Consider the following 14,977-nt stretch of genomic DNA (forward strand, 5'->3'; position numbering starts at 1 on the left):
TGAAGCTAAGAACTGATGAGTTGTGTCCATCTACCAGCAGGTGAAGGCAGTGATGCCAGACAGCCAGCTACTCCTTCACTCAGTATATGTCCCATTACAAAGCAGAATTAGACAAGAAACGTGTGAGCCTTCCCTCACCCACTTAATATAACAGAAACACATCGTCTCAACGGACCAAGAACAGGTCTAAAGGCCTTCTCTTCTGTTTTCCCTAAAATGTATCTTTTTATCTTTTTTTTTAATCAGAAGACAGGCACAGAGGCTAAAGAAACGGACAAACAGTAACAAAGGATGGGATCCAAGATTCATCTGCTGCTACTTTAGGAAAGAAAACTATCAGCAGGTAAGGCATAATTTTTATCTTCCTTAGCCTACGCAGAAGATGAATCCAAGAACTGGTGGGATGTACCAAACCACTCAATAGACAGGGTAGGAAGCTGCCGCTCCACAGGATGCATCCGATTTAATGGCCACATCTACCCAATAATACTTCAAAAAGGTATGTAGAGAGGCCCAAAGAGCTGCTCTACAAAAGTCATCCACAGAAAATACACCTGTTTCGGCCCATGAAGTTGACTGTAATCTTATGGAATGTGCCTTCAGCGCCTTCGGAGGGTCGTGGTCCTACACAATATACGCAGAAGCAATTGCCTCCTTAATCCACCGGGAAAACATTGTCTTAAGATGCTGCGTCTCCCAGCCGAGGGCCAGCGAGCAGGACAAAGATGATCTGAACACTGGAAATCAATAGACATCTGCAAATAATGGAGTACCCTCTGAATATCCAAAAGCTGAAGAGCTGCGAACTAAGCTGGAATCCACCTTCCGGAAGGATGGAAGGAAAAGAAGCTGATTGAGATGAAATGCCGAAACCATTGTCAGCAGAAAGGAAGGAACTGTATGCAGTCACGCCCGACTCAGAGAACTGCAGGAAAGGATCCCAGCACGACAATGCCTGAATTTAAGACACCCTGCATGCAGAAGAGTTTTAAGGGTAAGGTCCTTGTCAGAAGCCGTCCGCAGTGGCTCAAAAGGAGCCCTCTGCAAGGCAAGAAGAACAAGACTGAGGTCCCAGGGCAGACAAGGCCACCAAAGCGGTAGACGAAGATGAAGAACTCCCCTCAAGAACTGCACAACATCAGGGTGTGAAGACAGAGAAGAGCCCAACACCCTTCCTCGGTAGCAAGCCAAAGCAGCCACCTGCACTCGAAGCAAATTATAAGTAAGGCCCTTCTGTAACCCTTCTTGCAAAACGACCAACAGCTGAGACACAGAAGCCTGGAACGGAGACCACGCATGGGCCGCACACCATGTCTCAAAGGTCTTCCACACCTGAGCATACACGGTTGAGGTGGACAGCTTATGGGCTCGCAGTAAAGTAGCTATCACCGTGTCTGAACAGCCCTTCTTCCTCAAACGTGACTGCTCAAAATCCAGGCCTTAAGACCAAAGCGGGAGGGATCCTCAATTTGCACTGGACCCAGGTGGAGGAGAACGATATTGACTAGGAGGCACCACCAGCATCCACACCAGATCTGCATACCAGGGACACTGCGGCCAATCTGGAGAAACCAGAATGACCTGTGCCCTGTGGAATGCGATTCTGAAGATTACTCGGCCTATCAGAAGCCAAGGAGGAAAGACGCATAGAAGGAACCGCCTCTGGCCAAGGTTGCAGCAGAGCATCCAGCCCTGTGGAGCTGTCCTCTGACTGAACATGGGCACTTTTGGAGTTCAAACGAGACACCATTAGATCCACCTCCAGAGTGCCCCACCCGAGCCATATCTGGTGAAACATCACCGAGTTGAGCTCCCACCCAGCCAAGTCCAAGAGATGACAACTGAGGAAGTCTGCTTTCATGTTACAACAACTCGCAATGTGAGCTGTCAACAGACCAATGACGTGAAGCTCGGCTCACTCCATGAGTTGCTCTGCCTCGGCTGTCAGGGCCCAACACAGAGTACCACCCTGGCCGAAATGAGTTCCTGAATGGTAGCATGTACCAAGAAGGTTTTAGATGGCTTCTTTCTGCTCACCATTCTGTGACAGACAGTAGTCACAACTTGTGCCTCAGGATCCTCAATGTTTAGAGCCTATAAGGTGTGTGAGATGAGCAAAGGGAGCTCATCCCAATGAAAAGGCCCGACCACAGAAGGATCAATCAAATTCTTCCTAGGGAACCTTGCAGTCTTCCAACTCATCCACCCGAGGACGTAAGGACCCACCAGAGCCAGTAGCCACCGAAGTAGGGCCAGAGAGGGGCTACAGCAACCCCCAAATGTGAAGCAGCACCCAGACGCCGTCTCTTTAAAACTGGATCCTCTACGGAATGCTGCAAGGCCACATCACCATCCAGAGAAGGGATCTCCAGAGGAGGGGGCCACAGGGAGGGCAAAGCCTTCTTCAATAAATAGGCCTGATGAAGCAAGAGGACAAATTCAGACAAAAAATGCCCACGAGCAAGAAGCTGCTGTAGCCTGAGCAGATGACAACCCTGGAGCTGGGGAAAAGACCCCCAGAGGTGCTATATTTAAGGCTGAGGTGGACCACAAAGTATCCGCTGCAGTCACAAGCTGCGAGGGGGGGAACTGCGTCTGCAGAGGCTAAAAAAATGGTGTGAGTGCCCGAACCATTAGCAGGATCAAACTGCTCCGTAGAAAGCCCATTGCTGGAGCCAGACAGAACCTCTGCGCAAATGACCACACACAGCCCCGAAGGCGACCGGCATGCCCAGGACCATTTGACGGTCTGAACAGCCATAATCGTGCTTCCCCCAAAATGCAGCCACAACTGCTCACCAGCAGCGTGCTGCACTCTTCCCGCACACAGCAGGGGCTCTTAGGGAAGACTGCTAGTGAAAGAACAGCTCAGCCTGTATCTCACGAATAAAGCTGTCTCTGTCTTTCCATCTTTTTTTTTTTTTTTTTAATAGCTGAGCACAGGATTTTGGGGTTGTTGGGGGGGTTTTTTGTCTTTTTTAGGTGAAGAAGTCTACAGCCTCAACATATCACACACAGGGAGAACAGGGTACATGGGTTGAGGCAGGGACCCAGAACACTAAATATGACTCTAAAGCTGGTACAAAAATCCAGAACCCCCCCCACCCCTTCCAATCTCAACTGGCCAGAAAGGCCCAGGAGTTGACCCTGGAGACAAATCCAGAAGTTGCAGAGATGCCGTCTACCACCTGCTGGAGATAGACATACTACATGAAGGAGAGCTGGCAGTCTGGTATCACTGCCTTCAGCTGCTGGTAGATGAATGTCCATCTGCTGCGTAAGCAAAGGAACAGCAGTTAGCTTATCTAGATTGAAAAGGTTTAGACAAGTTACTGGAGGAAAAGTCCATAGTCTTATTGAGATGGACATGGGGGAAACCACTGCTTGCCACGGGATTGGTAGCTTGTAATGTTGCTACTAATTGGGTCTTTGCCAGGTACTTGTGATCTAGATTGTCCACTGTTGGAAGCAGGATACTAGGCTAGATGGACCATTGGTCTGACCCAGTATGGCTACTCTTAAGTTATTATGGCTGTCAGAAACAATGCTCTACAAAACACAGTTAAACCTGTCCGCTGCTAGCTTCCCAACATCTGGTTACTCCCAATTATCAAGCAACAGATCCTACCAACGCAGTTCACTCCTAGGCTCCTAGCCTCTATGCAGGGCCTTACCCTGACATCCTAAGCCTCTTTCCTCCTCTGTCTCTCCACAAGCTTTTCACTGTAGCTGAACATTCTGCAAATTAGATCTAACTGGGCTGCCAGCTCAAACTACTTAGCGGTCCAAGCAACAGACTTAGCACCAAGAAAAGCCTGGGTTCAAATCCCATTGATGCTTCTTGTGATCTTGGGCAAGTCACTTTTAACCCTCTATTGCTTTACCCATTTTCTGGACAAAGAGTATTCTTTGTTGTATTATTGTAAAATTGTCATTAAAAAGAAATTGTAGACTCTCTAGTACTTACTGTTCCTAAATGTAACTCACTTTAATTACTCCCAAAATGTCATGAGCTAAATCCTAACTCTTTCTTCATACCAGGCGGCTTTTCTCAAACATGACTTCCCATCAATGCAGTTCAAATAGATTTCCTAGAAGGCTTCACTTAACCAAGAGCTCATTCCTTTCTGCTCTCCAGTATAATATTGGACTTCTCCTAATGGCAAATAAATAAATGCAGTGAGGCTGTCCAGTCTGTCACATTATCTCTGTTCATGTGCATTTTTCCATCATAAATTAATATAGAAGGGGACTGAAGAGCATCACCAGTTTGGCATTAGAATAGATAAAATTGGTAGGTATCGGGTAACCAATCAGGAAAAGGAAGCTAAAGGGGCTCTTTTAGTAAAGCATAGCAAGTGCTAACACGCGCTGGGTGGGACTTCCCTACCATATAAGATTGGGCACTAGACCACCGGGGGGGGGGGGGGGGTTGGGTCAGCAGCCCACTTGAGCCACCAGATATTTTTTTGGGGGTGTGGAGAGGCTGGAGATCCACTGAACCTCCAGCTCCCTGTGCCCTCGTGTTAGGGATGGGGTTGGGCTGGAGGTCCCGGGATGAGTGTGGGAGCTTGGGGCAGGCAGGGGCACTAGGCCTCCAGGGCCTTGCTTTTGGAGGGGAGTCTGGAGTGTTTGACAGGTCCGGGCTGTCAACCAAGTGCGGGAGGATTGTGCCCGAGCACATGCTCAGGCACAATCCTCCCACACTTTCCCAGGATGATCAATGCTAACACGCTTAAATTTATTAGTGTCATCGCTGGGGAGTTAATTCCCCATTCTGTTCCGGCACTATTTTTAAGGAGTTGTTTTGGAACAGCGCAGGGAATTGATCATTGGGGCACGAAAGACAAAAGGTTTCTGAAAGCCAGTGGAACGTTTTTTGCCTATAACAACAACGTGGAGCAAGTTAGGAGCTAAAAATATTTTCAAGCTCCATTCTCCTCGATGAGGCTTTTTCCTTCCTATATTGAAAATATCTGTATGTGGACTAGGCTGAATAACGTGATGACAGTTTAAGTGTGTCTGCCTATTCTATGGTTTTCAAAGATAAATATATGCCATCTTTAAAAAAAAAAAAAACTGGAATCAAAACTAGGAACAAGTCTACTAGGAATCATGGTTCATCTGCTACAGCTAATATGATAACCCATATTTCACACATCCTAAGAGAGGGAAGAACCAACATTCTGAATTTAATCAGTCAGACATTTGAAATGCATCAATATGTTTTTCTTGGATTATGTACATGACAGAAAACAGACCAGGTACCTTAATGAGAAAAAAAAAACTTGGAGAACAAAGGCCAGTGAAATTCCCGAAAAAGGTGCCAGGTCAGGCCAGTGGAAACTGAAGAAAAATAGCAACATTATGTCATTATTCACATATTTGAATTACTAGATCTCTACTTTCTCTAATCAGAATCAACATTCAGAGGAGGAACAGCATCTACAGCATCTGACAAAAGAAAGTTAAATTTTGACTTCAGCAAACTAAAGATTTACAAGCATTTCAACAAGTCTCTCTCCTATTTCACTCAAGTGTTTCTTGATGTGGTGTCTGCATTTCAAAACAAAAGGGGATTGGATTTGATATACTGCCTTTCTATGGTTACTATCAAAGCAGTTTACATATTATATGCAAGTACTTCTTTTGTACCTGGGGCAATGAAGGGTTAAGTGACTTGCCCAGATTCAGCTCAATACTACTTTCCTTTACATGTGGCATGAAAATGGAAGAATCAACTAAAAAAAGCAAGAGTCATCAGAAACTGTGTTGCACAACCAACATTTTGCAGAAGTAATACACTTGGCAGAGTCTCAGATGGCTCCGCCTGACCAAATACCTTCCATCTTCCATAACACGTGAAAGTACTTTATCAACATCAAATCCTGAAACTGTTGCTTACCTAGTAAACCAGTCAAATAAGGTAGTAATGCCACCATACTACTACTACTACTAACGAACATTTCTAAAGCGCTACTAGGGTTACGCAGTGCTGTACAATTTAAACATAGAAGGACAGTCCCTGCTCAAAGAGCTTACAATCTAAAAGACAAGAGAACAATCTAAAGACAAGTGAACAATCTAGAGGACAAGTGAACAATTAATCTGATAGGGTGGATAGATTGGGGCATTTTATATTTCTCGAGCGGTTAGGCGCCGAAGGCAGCATTGAAGAGGTGAGTTTTAAGCAGAGATTTGAAGATGGGTAGGGAAGGGGCATGGCGTAAGGGTAAAGGAAGATTGTTCCAGGTGTAGGGTGAGGCAAGGCAGAATGGGCGGAGCCTGGAGTTGGCAGTGGTGAAGGGTGCTGAGAGAAGGGCTTTGTCCTGTGAGCGGAGGTTGCGTGCAGGAACATAGGGGGAGATGAGGGTGGAGAGGTAGTGAGGAGCCACAGACTGAGTGCATTTGTAGGTAAGGAGGAGGAGCTTGAATTGTATGCGATATCTGATCGGAAGCCAATGAAGTGATTTAAGGAGAGGGGTGATATGAGTATATCGGTTTTGGCGGAATATAAGATGTACAGCAGCGTTCTGAACGGATTGAAGGGGGGATAGGTGACCGAGTGGGAGGCCGGTGAGGAGTAAGTTGCAGTAATCAAGGCGAGAGGTATCTTGGATTTAATAGATTTAGCAGCTGTGTGAATTAGCTAGCAAAAAAACCCATAACATTACAGAAAGGAGCGACACCTCAGCTGGGTAAAACTTCTCAAAGGAAGTAAGGGTCATATCCTTTCTAGACTACAGAGTACTGGAAACTAATTTATAAACTGCATAAATGTGCATTACATCTGAAATTAGGATGATCAAAGTACTTTAAAAATAAACACAAAAGGACTTAGAAAGAAGCCCAGTTCTCTGACCCATTATCAGATACAGACCACCTGAATGGTAAAGTTGTATTATCATCCTCATCTGTGAACCCCTCCTTTCTCTAATTTTCCATTTACTAAGCTGTAATGACATGGCCTGGCTGATGCTCTTTTAAACCCAGTAACAACATTCTATCTTCACTGACATAATCAAGGGAGCTTAACTCTCAAAAGTTAGTCACAGATGTAAACAATCAACTAGAGTTTTCTATCCTGCTGGAGGCACAAGCAGCCAGTCAGGTGTTTTCAAGGTTATGAAAATAAATATACAAGAAATTTGTATACACTGAAGACCCAGGGTATGCTGCTCTATCCTGAAGACCCAACTGTCTAGGTATGCCTCCAGGAAAAGATTGAAAACTGCTGAGTAAATTCAATAAAAAGGAAATACACAAGGACCCTTTCACTAAAGTTTAGGACACGTAACATATAGTGTGCTTTATTTTATATCAATGGGCCATGTGGTACCTAGCACATGCTAATGTCTGTTAGCATACACTAAGCATTAGTAAAAAGAGCCCCTTAGTTTGTCAACAAGGTAACAATACTTTGCTCAGGATCAGCATTGGAATTCTCTGTATTTTTCACCATCATATCTTCATATTACATCAATAAGATTTTTTCAAGTTTTCCACTTCTAGCCTCTGGAGAAAAAAAAAAAAAAGAGCTATTTCCCATGCCCTCACACTTCTGTGCATATATTGAGTAGTGGCTAGAAGTCAACTGAAGCCTGAAATATGTGGTAGCAAACATGAGTAGCTGTACCCTGCCACCAAATTTGCAACTTGCAAAGCAAAAAAAAAAAAAAAACTGCAAATGGAGGAGACAGTTTTCAGTAAACTGACTAGGTATAAAGTATGAAAGTATTATTTTAATCTATGCAGTATGAATTATGCTGTTGAGCACTGTCCACTGTCTTATTAGCACTTCATAAGTCCTCATTTTTTGAAAACCAACTTTATAAAGTTGATAGAATACTTGGATGCCAACAAATGACAGTATTTAAAGACATTACTACACACAACAGTTTTGAAAGTTGTATTGTTACATTTATCACACAAACTTCCCGGTTTGCCTAGATCTGTACCATCTGTTTTCAGTTTTAATTAAAAAAAAACTGAAAACATGATCATATAAGATCTGGTGCACAACTACCTCATAAATCTCGTCTGTGAAAAAGCCCCCCTACCAGACTCCCATATGGGGGTAGGTACCCTATTCTCAAGTACACGTCACCCCTACTGTTTCCCACCTCAGTGCCCACTGGGAACTGTAGTTCCTTCGCACGGGGCAAGCCCAGTTGAAGAAGGCCGGCGAAAAGAAACATTTCCTAGGACGAATCCCTCTCTCTGCCAAGAATAACCGCGTCTCCTTCATCGGCGCCGGAGTAGCCCGGACACCCCGCAAAAGCGGGAGGAAAAACTGGTGCACCTATTCTTTCCGCTCCAGTACCTGCCTCACAAGCTATGTGAGTAGTACTCCGGGGAATATGAACCACCGTCACACCAACCCCTATCCAAACAGATGAGTTTGGGGCGCCAAAGGTGCATCACGACACTCCATCCCCTTTCCCTGGCGTCACAGCAGCAAGGACCTCCGTCGGTTCAGCGGTTCTCACCTCAAACATGAGCGCCAGCAGAAAGAGCATTGCCAGGCAGGATACGATATCCGCATGGTTCTGTAGCACGAACTCCTGGCTCAAAACCGGCGGGTTCTTGTTGGCTCTGCGGCCCCGGAGGCCCATGGCGAAGGAGAAGCTGCGAGGGACGGGAGAGAGAGAATACAGGAAGCACAGACACCGCCAGAAGAACACCACGTCTGCAACTGCAAAGAGCCGGCCCCACAGTTTCCAGACACGGAGGGGGGAGGGTCGCGGTTGCGTCGCGCATGCGCTCCACCTACTGGCCGGGGCAGCCTGGACCGGACGCCTGCGCCACCTGCTGGTTGGAGGAATTCCCTTCTATCTCAGTTACCACGAGGAGCCCCAGCTGTCTTTTCCAGCTGTCGACTATAGTTTGTCAGTTTTGGGGTTCTGCTGCTTGTTTCTCAGTCGGTGTTTCTTTGAGAACTTAGGGCCTGGGTTAAAAATGGATTTCCCCCGGACAGCCTTAAATAAAATGAGTCCTTTTTTTTTTTCCTGCCTGCTGCTGCTAGTGTTTGTGTGTATGTATGTGTGTGTAGGGGGGGGGGGGGGGGGGGATGCGGAGCTCCCTGCGCTGACGTGCCTGTGTTTTCTTAGCCGGTCCCGCCCCACCGGACAACAGTGGTACGTCATAACGGCGTGACTCGGTAGAAAAGGGCTGAACACGTCAATGGGGTTCTCTGTAGGATGACAGCAGCCGTGTGCACAGGACTCGAGCCTCCCTCTATACTTTTTCTCTTGGTACTCTGATGTCATCCCATGGTTTTCAGTATGATCTTTAGGCTGATGACTCCCAGATCTACCTCGGCAGGAATCCAGGCCAAAGTATCAGCTTACCTGTCTGACATTGCTGCCCGGATGTCTCACTACTATCTGAAACTAAACATGACCGAGTTTCTTATCTTCCCCCATTCTCTATTTCTGTGGATAACACTCTCATCCTCCCTGTCTTATCAGCTCATAACGTTGGGGTCATCTTGGACTCCTCTCTCTCCTGCTCTGCACATATTCAGTAGACTGCTAAAACCTGTTGTTTCTTTCTATATATCATCACCAAAATTTGCCCTTTCCTTTCTGAGCACACTACCAGAACCCTTATCCACACTCTTATCATCTCTCGACCAGTGGTGTTCCTAGCCTGGATGACACCTGGGGCGGATCGCCGATTCGCCCCCCCCCCCCCCCCCCCTCTGCGAAATGACACCTCACCATCTGGCGAAATGACCCCCCCTTCTGGAAGTAACCTGTTCCGGGGCAGAGGGAGCTGCATCGAACGAGCGAAGTTAGCGAACTCGGAGCCGACAGGCACGTGCCGCGGCACCCCCCCCCAGCGGCGTGCACCCAGGGCGGACCGCCCCACCGCCCCCCCCCCCCTTGGTACACCACTGCTCTCGACTATTGCAACTTGTTTCTCACAGGTCTCTCACTTAGCCATCTCTCTTCTCTTCAATCTGTTCAAAATTCTGCTGCACAACTTATATTCCACCAGTGTCGCTATGCTTATATTAGCCCTCTCCTCAAGTCACGTCACTGGCTCCCTATCCGTTTCCGCATACAGTTCAAACTCCTCTGCATTCACTCTGTAGCTCCTCAGTACCTCGCCACTCTCATCTATCCCTACACCCCTCCCCAGGAACTCTGTTCACTGAGTAAATCTCTCTTATCTGCACCCTTCTCATCCACGCTAACTCCAGACTCTGTTCCTTTTATCTTGCTGCACCATATGTCTGGAATAGACTTCCTGAGCCGATACATCACGCTCCATCTCTGGCTGTCTTCAAATCTAGGCTAAAAGCCCACCTTTTTGAGGCTGCTTTTAACTTCTAACCCTTACTCACTTGATCAGTACCCTTATTTTATCATCCCCACCTTAGTAATTCCCTTATCTCTTATTTCTCCTGTTCGTCCTAATTAGATTGTAAGCTCTGTCAAGGAGGGACTGTCTCTTCATGTTCAAGTGTACAGCACTGCGTACATCTAGTAGCGCTATAGAAATAATAAGTAGTAGAAGAAGCAAAACTAACACAGGGAAGGGACTCGGGGAGTCTGTTGCACGGGGTGGGGGAGGGGTTAGAGAAGAGAGGGAGGGAGGGAATAAGCTGGCTAATATAATTATTAACTAGTAAATGGGAAAGAGATATATGCTGGACAACATGAGGGGGCAGAAGGAAAAGAGAGATTGGTGGGTAATGGGTGAAAGGGGGTCGAGGGAGGGCAGACAATTGTGAGAACAAGGGGCATGACAGGAAGAAAAGACATGCTTTATTTCCAGTGCTGTATTATGGATTTCAGTGTTGTGCAATGTGCCTTTATTTTTGGTTATGATGACAATAAATATATTTCTGTATAAAAACAATAGCAAACTCTTATGACTTGCCTGTGTGGTTTTCTTTTTTTTAGACAGCTGTCTTTTTTAAAAAGTTCCCATATGTACATAAATATAATGAATTAAAAATGAAAATCAGTAAAACAGCATAAAAAGTATTGTAGCTGGTAGCAAGAGCAGTAATTATATCTCTGAATTTTGTGCTCATTTTTCTGCACTGTTCTATAGAATACAATAATACATGGCCAAATCCCAGTGAGAATATCCTGTCACCTGATGGTTTCAGGTGACAGGATTTATCTGTTTATGTAATCTGCTATGGGAAACCAGGTGTTATAAAGATGGAATATATTGAAATTAAATGGAAGTAAAATTAAACTCTCTTCTCATTGGGGCACATGGAATCACATCTTCACTTCATCTCTTTTGTAGAAGTTTACATTACATATACAAATGGATTATTTTGTTTTGAGCATGTTTCAGAGACGCGTGGTTATATAAGTCAAGATAATAAAAATAAATATTTGCTTTCTTACAGATCTCTCATTTTTTAAACATAACTAAATGGGCTATAAGCCCCAAATGCAGTACATTGGTTTTCCTATATTTTGGTCTTGTAATGATTTATACTGTTTTAAAAATTAAAACTTTTATCTTTTCTATCTGGTTGATCATGAGCTCACTTGGACAAAGTTCTTGGAATCTGGGTGTGCTATTGTTTTCATATACTGATGATATTTTTGTGTTGATTCCCATTATTCAAGTTTCAGATTCTGTTGCCTTTGTTATTGATGACTGTATTAGAAGGATTAGAAATTAGTCCACCTCTGTACACTTAATACTAAATGCTGATAAGGCTAGAATTCTATAGTTTACTCTTACCCCCCTGTTTACTAAGCTGTGCACAATCTGCAGAGCCTGAATGCTGGCCATTGTCATACCCAGGTAAAGCTAATTACAAAAGTCCAGTCTTGACAATATCAGGCTCTACAAGACTGTGTGAAAATTACTATTCGATATCATACCTTTTAGTCTACTGAAAACCCGTAATTGATGAAAAGGAGATGAAATTACATGGTCTATCTGTGTTTGCGTACATAACCTTGACTCCAGCATCATTCCTAAGTTGCGAAGAGTTGGTTTCACTTGCAAATCCACACCTTGATATTTCAGGACTAAGGGGAGTGAAGGATCTAACTGTCTACCCACATACATAATTTCTGTCTTTGAAAAATTCAAAGATAAATAATGGCATCATATCTACTCGGAAACAGCATTGAGATGGGTAGTCAAAGTTCTTATAAAACTATCCAAATCACCAACAATAGGAAAGAAAAATAGGATATCATCAGCGTACATTCTAAAAGAAATTCCTGATGACTGAAAAATGTCACTCAGGGATGCCATGTATACATTGAACAACAATGCAGACAGTGCTGACCCCTGAGGTATACCACAATTTATCTTTGATATAGGGGTCCTTTTACTAAGGTGCACTGAAAATGGCTTGCGATAGTATAGGCGCAGGTTTTGGGTGCGTGCCGATCCATTTTTCAGCGTGCCTGTAAAAAAGGCCATTTTAAAATTTTTGCTGAAAATGGACGTGCAGCAAAATCAAAATTGTCGCGCGTCCATTTTGGGTCTGCGACCTTAGTGCCAGCCATTGACCTAGCGGTAAAGTCTCACGCAGTAACCGGGCGGTAATGACCTACGCACCAAAAATTAAATTACTTCAAGAGCCATGCAGTAATTGGGCTGTAACTCAATTTTGGCGCACGTTGGGTGCGTGTAGATGCTTACGCAGCTTAGTAAAAGGGCCCCTAAGTGCGGTAGGATTGAGGGGGGTGTAGTATTGAAATAGTTTCAGGAGTTCTTACAGAACAGGAGATATGCTGTTAAGAAGGATAATATTCTTTCTCGATCTTGGTCCCTGGGTTGTGGGGTGCCTCAAGGGTCTCCTTTGTCGTCTCTTCTTTTCAACTTTTTCATGGCTTCCTTAGGAGATCTTCATTTTAATCCTGAGGAATTATTGATGTCCTACGCAGATGATATCTTACTCTTGGTGCCCACTTCACAGAATATACCAGACTAGCTGTTGAGCCCGTGAAAACGGGATACTTTTGGAATGGGGGGTTTCCGAGCCCCCCCTCTGAGGTCGGCACCGCCCCGCCCCGCCTCCCCCGGAGTCACCGCCGCCACCGCCCCTCCACCAGGCCCGAGCAGCACTGTAAACTTACATCAGCACGCAGCAGCAGGCACATCAGCAAAGCTGCTGTCAGGGCGGGCTTCCTTCTCTGCCTGTGTCCCGCCCTCGTATGACGTAACGTCGGCGAGGGCGGGACAAAGGCAGAGAAGGAAGCCCGACGGCAGCTTTGCTGATGTGCCTGCTGCTGCGTGGTGATGTAAGTTCACAGTGCTCGCGCCAGATGGAGGGGCGGCGGCGACTCCGGGGGAGGGGGGAGGGGAGCGGTTCCGACGTCTGCAGCATGCCAGTAGAGACTTCCCTCTCTGTCCCGCCCCCGTCATCACGTATTGACGCGGGGGCGGGGCAGAGAGGGAAGTCTCTACTGCGCATTTGTGAGTGAGTACGGTCATAGGCGTAGACTGGGGGGGGGCGAGGGGGGGCAGTGCCCCCCCAAATGACGCGAGGCGCTGCCGCGCCATTAGTTAAAAAAAAAAAAAAAGTTAAAAAAAAAAACAAAACACATGCAGGCACGCGCTCCTCTCCGTCCGATTGGCTTCCCTGCCCTCTCTATCTGCGTCCCGCCTTCCTCTGACGTCATTTCCTTTCGGGCGGGACGCAGACAGAGAGGGCAGGGAAGCCAAGCGGACGGAGAGGAGCGTCTCCGTCTACTCATCTCTCTTCCTCCCTCCCTCCGGCGCAGGCAGCAGTCTTTTCCAGCGTTCCTGGCAGCGGTAGCGTTGTACACGCTGCCTTTGGCTCTGCCCCGAAGCCTTCTCTTCAAGTTCCTGTTCCCGCATAGGTGGGAACAGGAACTTGAAGAGAAGGCTTCCGGGGCAGACCGAAGGCAGCGTGTATATCGCTACAGCTGCCAGGAACGCTGGAAAAGACTGCTGCCTGCGCCGGAGGGAGGGAGGAAGAGAGGGGGTAAACGGAGTCACCATCTTGGACCTCGCGCGGGGGGGAGGGGTGGGGAGATGGATAGTACTGGGAGGGGTGGGGAGCAGAGGGAAGGAGCAAGAGATGGATGGGACTGGGAGGGTGGGAAGCAGTGGGAAGGAGCAGGAGATGGATGGGACTGGGAGGGTGGGAAGGAGCAGGAGATGGATGGGACTGGGAGGGTGGGAAGCAGTGGGAAGGAGCAGGAGATGGATGGGACTGGGAGGGGTGGGAAGGAGCAAGAGATGGATGGGACTGGGAGGGGTGGGTGGGGAGCAGAGGGAAGGACCAGGAATTGGATTGGACTGGGAAAGGAGGTGAGCAGAGGGAAGGAGCAGGAGATGGATGGGACTGGGAGGGGTGGGGAGCAGCGGGAAGGAGCAAGAGATGGTTGGGACTGGGAGGGGGGGGGAGCAGAGGGAAGGAGCAAGAGATGGATGGGACTGCGAGGGGTGGGGAGCAGAGGGATGGACCAGGAGATGGATGGGATTTGGAGAGGTCAGGCACAGCAGAGGGAAGGAGCAAGAGATGGATGGGACGGAGGGATGGTGAGCAGAGGGAAGGAACAGAAGATGGATGGGACTGGGAAGGAGCAAGAGATGGATGGGACTGGGAGGGTGGGGAGCAGAGGGAAGGAGCAGGAGATGGATGGGACTGGGAGGGTGGGAAGCAGTGGGAAGGAGCAGGAGATGGATGGGACTGGGAGGGTGGGGAGCAGAGGGAAGCCTACTGGAAAGAAGACACTGCATAAAACAGAAGACACTGGGATCAAAGCGAATAGAAAAACTACATGATCAGACAACAAAGGTAAATAATAGTTTATTTTATTCATAATTTATTAATTGAAATGTCAGCTTTTTGAAATGTGCATCTGTGATATTTTGCCTGTAAATTTCATTTCCTTCCTCCATATTAGCATATTCATTTGCATATGTATATATGCAAATGATATGCTAATATGCTCCGCCCATTTTTTGCCCCCCCAAATGAAACAGTCAAACTACGCCTATGAGTACG

General features: G+C 46.7%; 1 protein-coding gene across 1 annotated transcript in view; it reads right to left on the minus strand.

Annotated features, from left to right (window-relative positions):
• Window positions 1-8,764, minus strand: part of TRAM1 (translocation associated membrane protein 1) — a 117,979-nt gene extending 109,215 nt beyond the window's left edge. Inside the window, exon 1 of the mRNA XM_030215395.1 lies at window positions 8,490-8,764. Within this exon, the coding sequence (XP_030071255.1) occupies window positions 8,490-8,615 (126 nt within the window). The 5' untranslated portion in view covers window positions 8,616-8,764. The remainder of the gene's footprint in view (window positions 1-8,489) is intronic.
• Window positions 8,765-14,977: the final 6,213 nt, after the last annotated feature.

The sequence above is a fragment of the Microcaecilia unicolor genome, chromosome 1 (assembly GCF_901765095.1).
Source record: "Microcaecilia unicolor chromosome 1, aMicUni1.1, whole genome shotgun sequence".
In the NCBI taxonomy this organism is placed as follows: domain Eukaryota; kingdom Metazoa; phylum Chordata; class Amphibia; order Gymnophiona; family Siphonopidae; genus Microcaecilia; species Microcaecilia unicolor.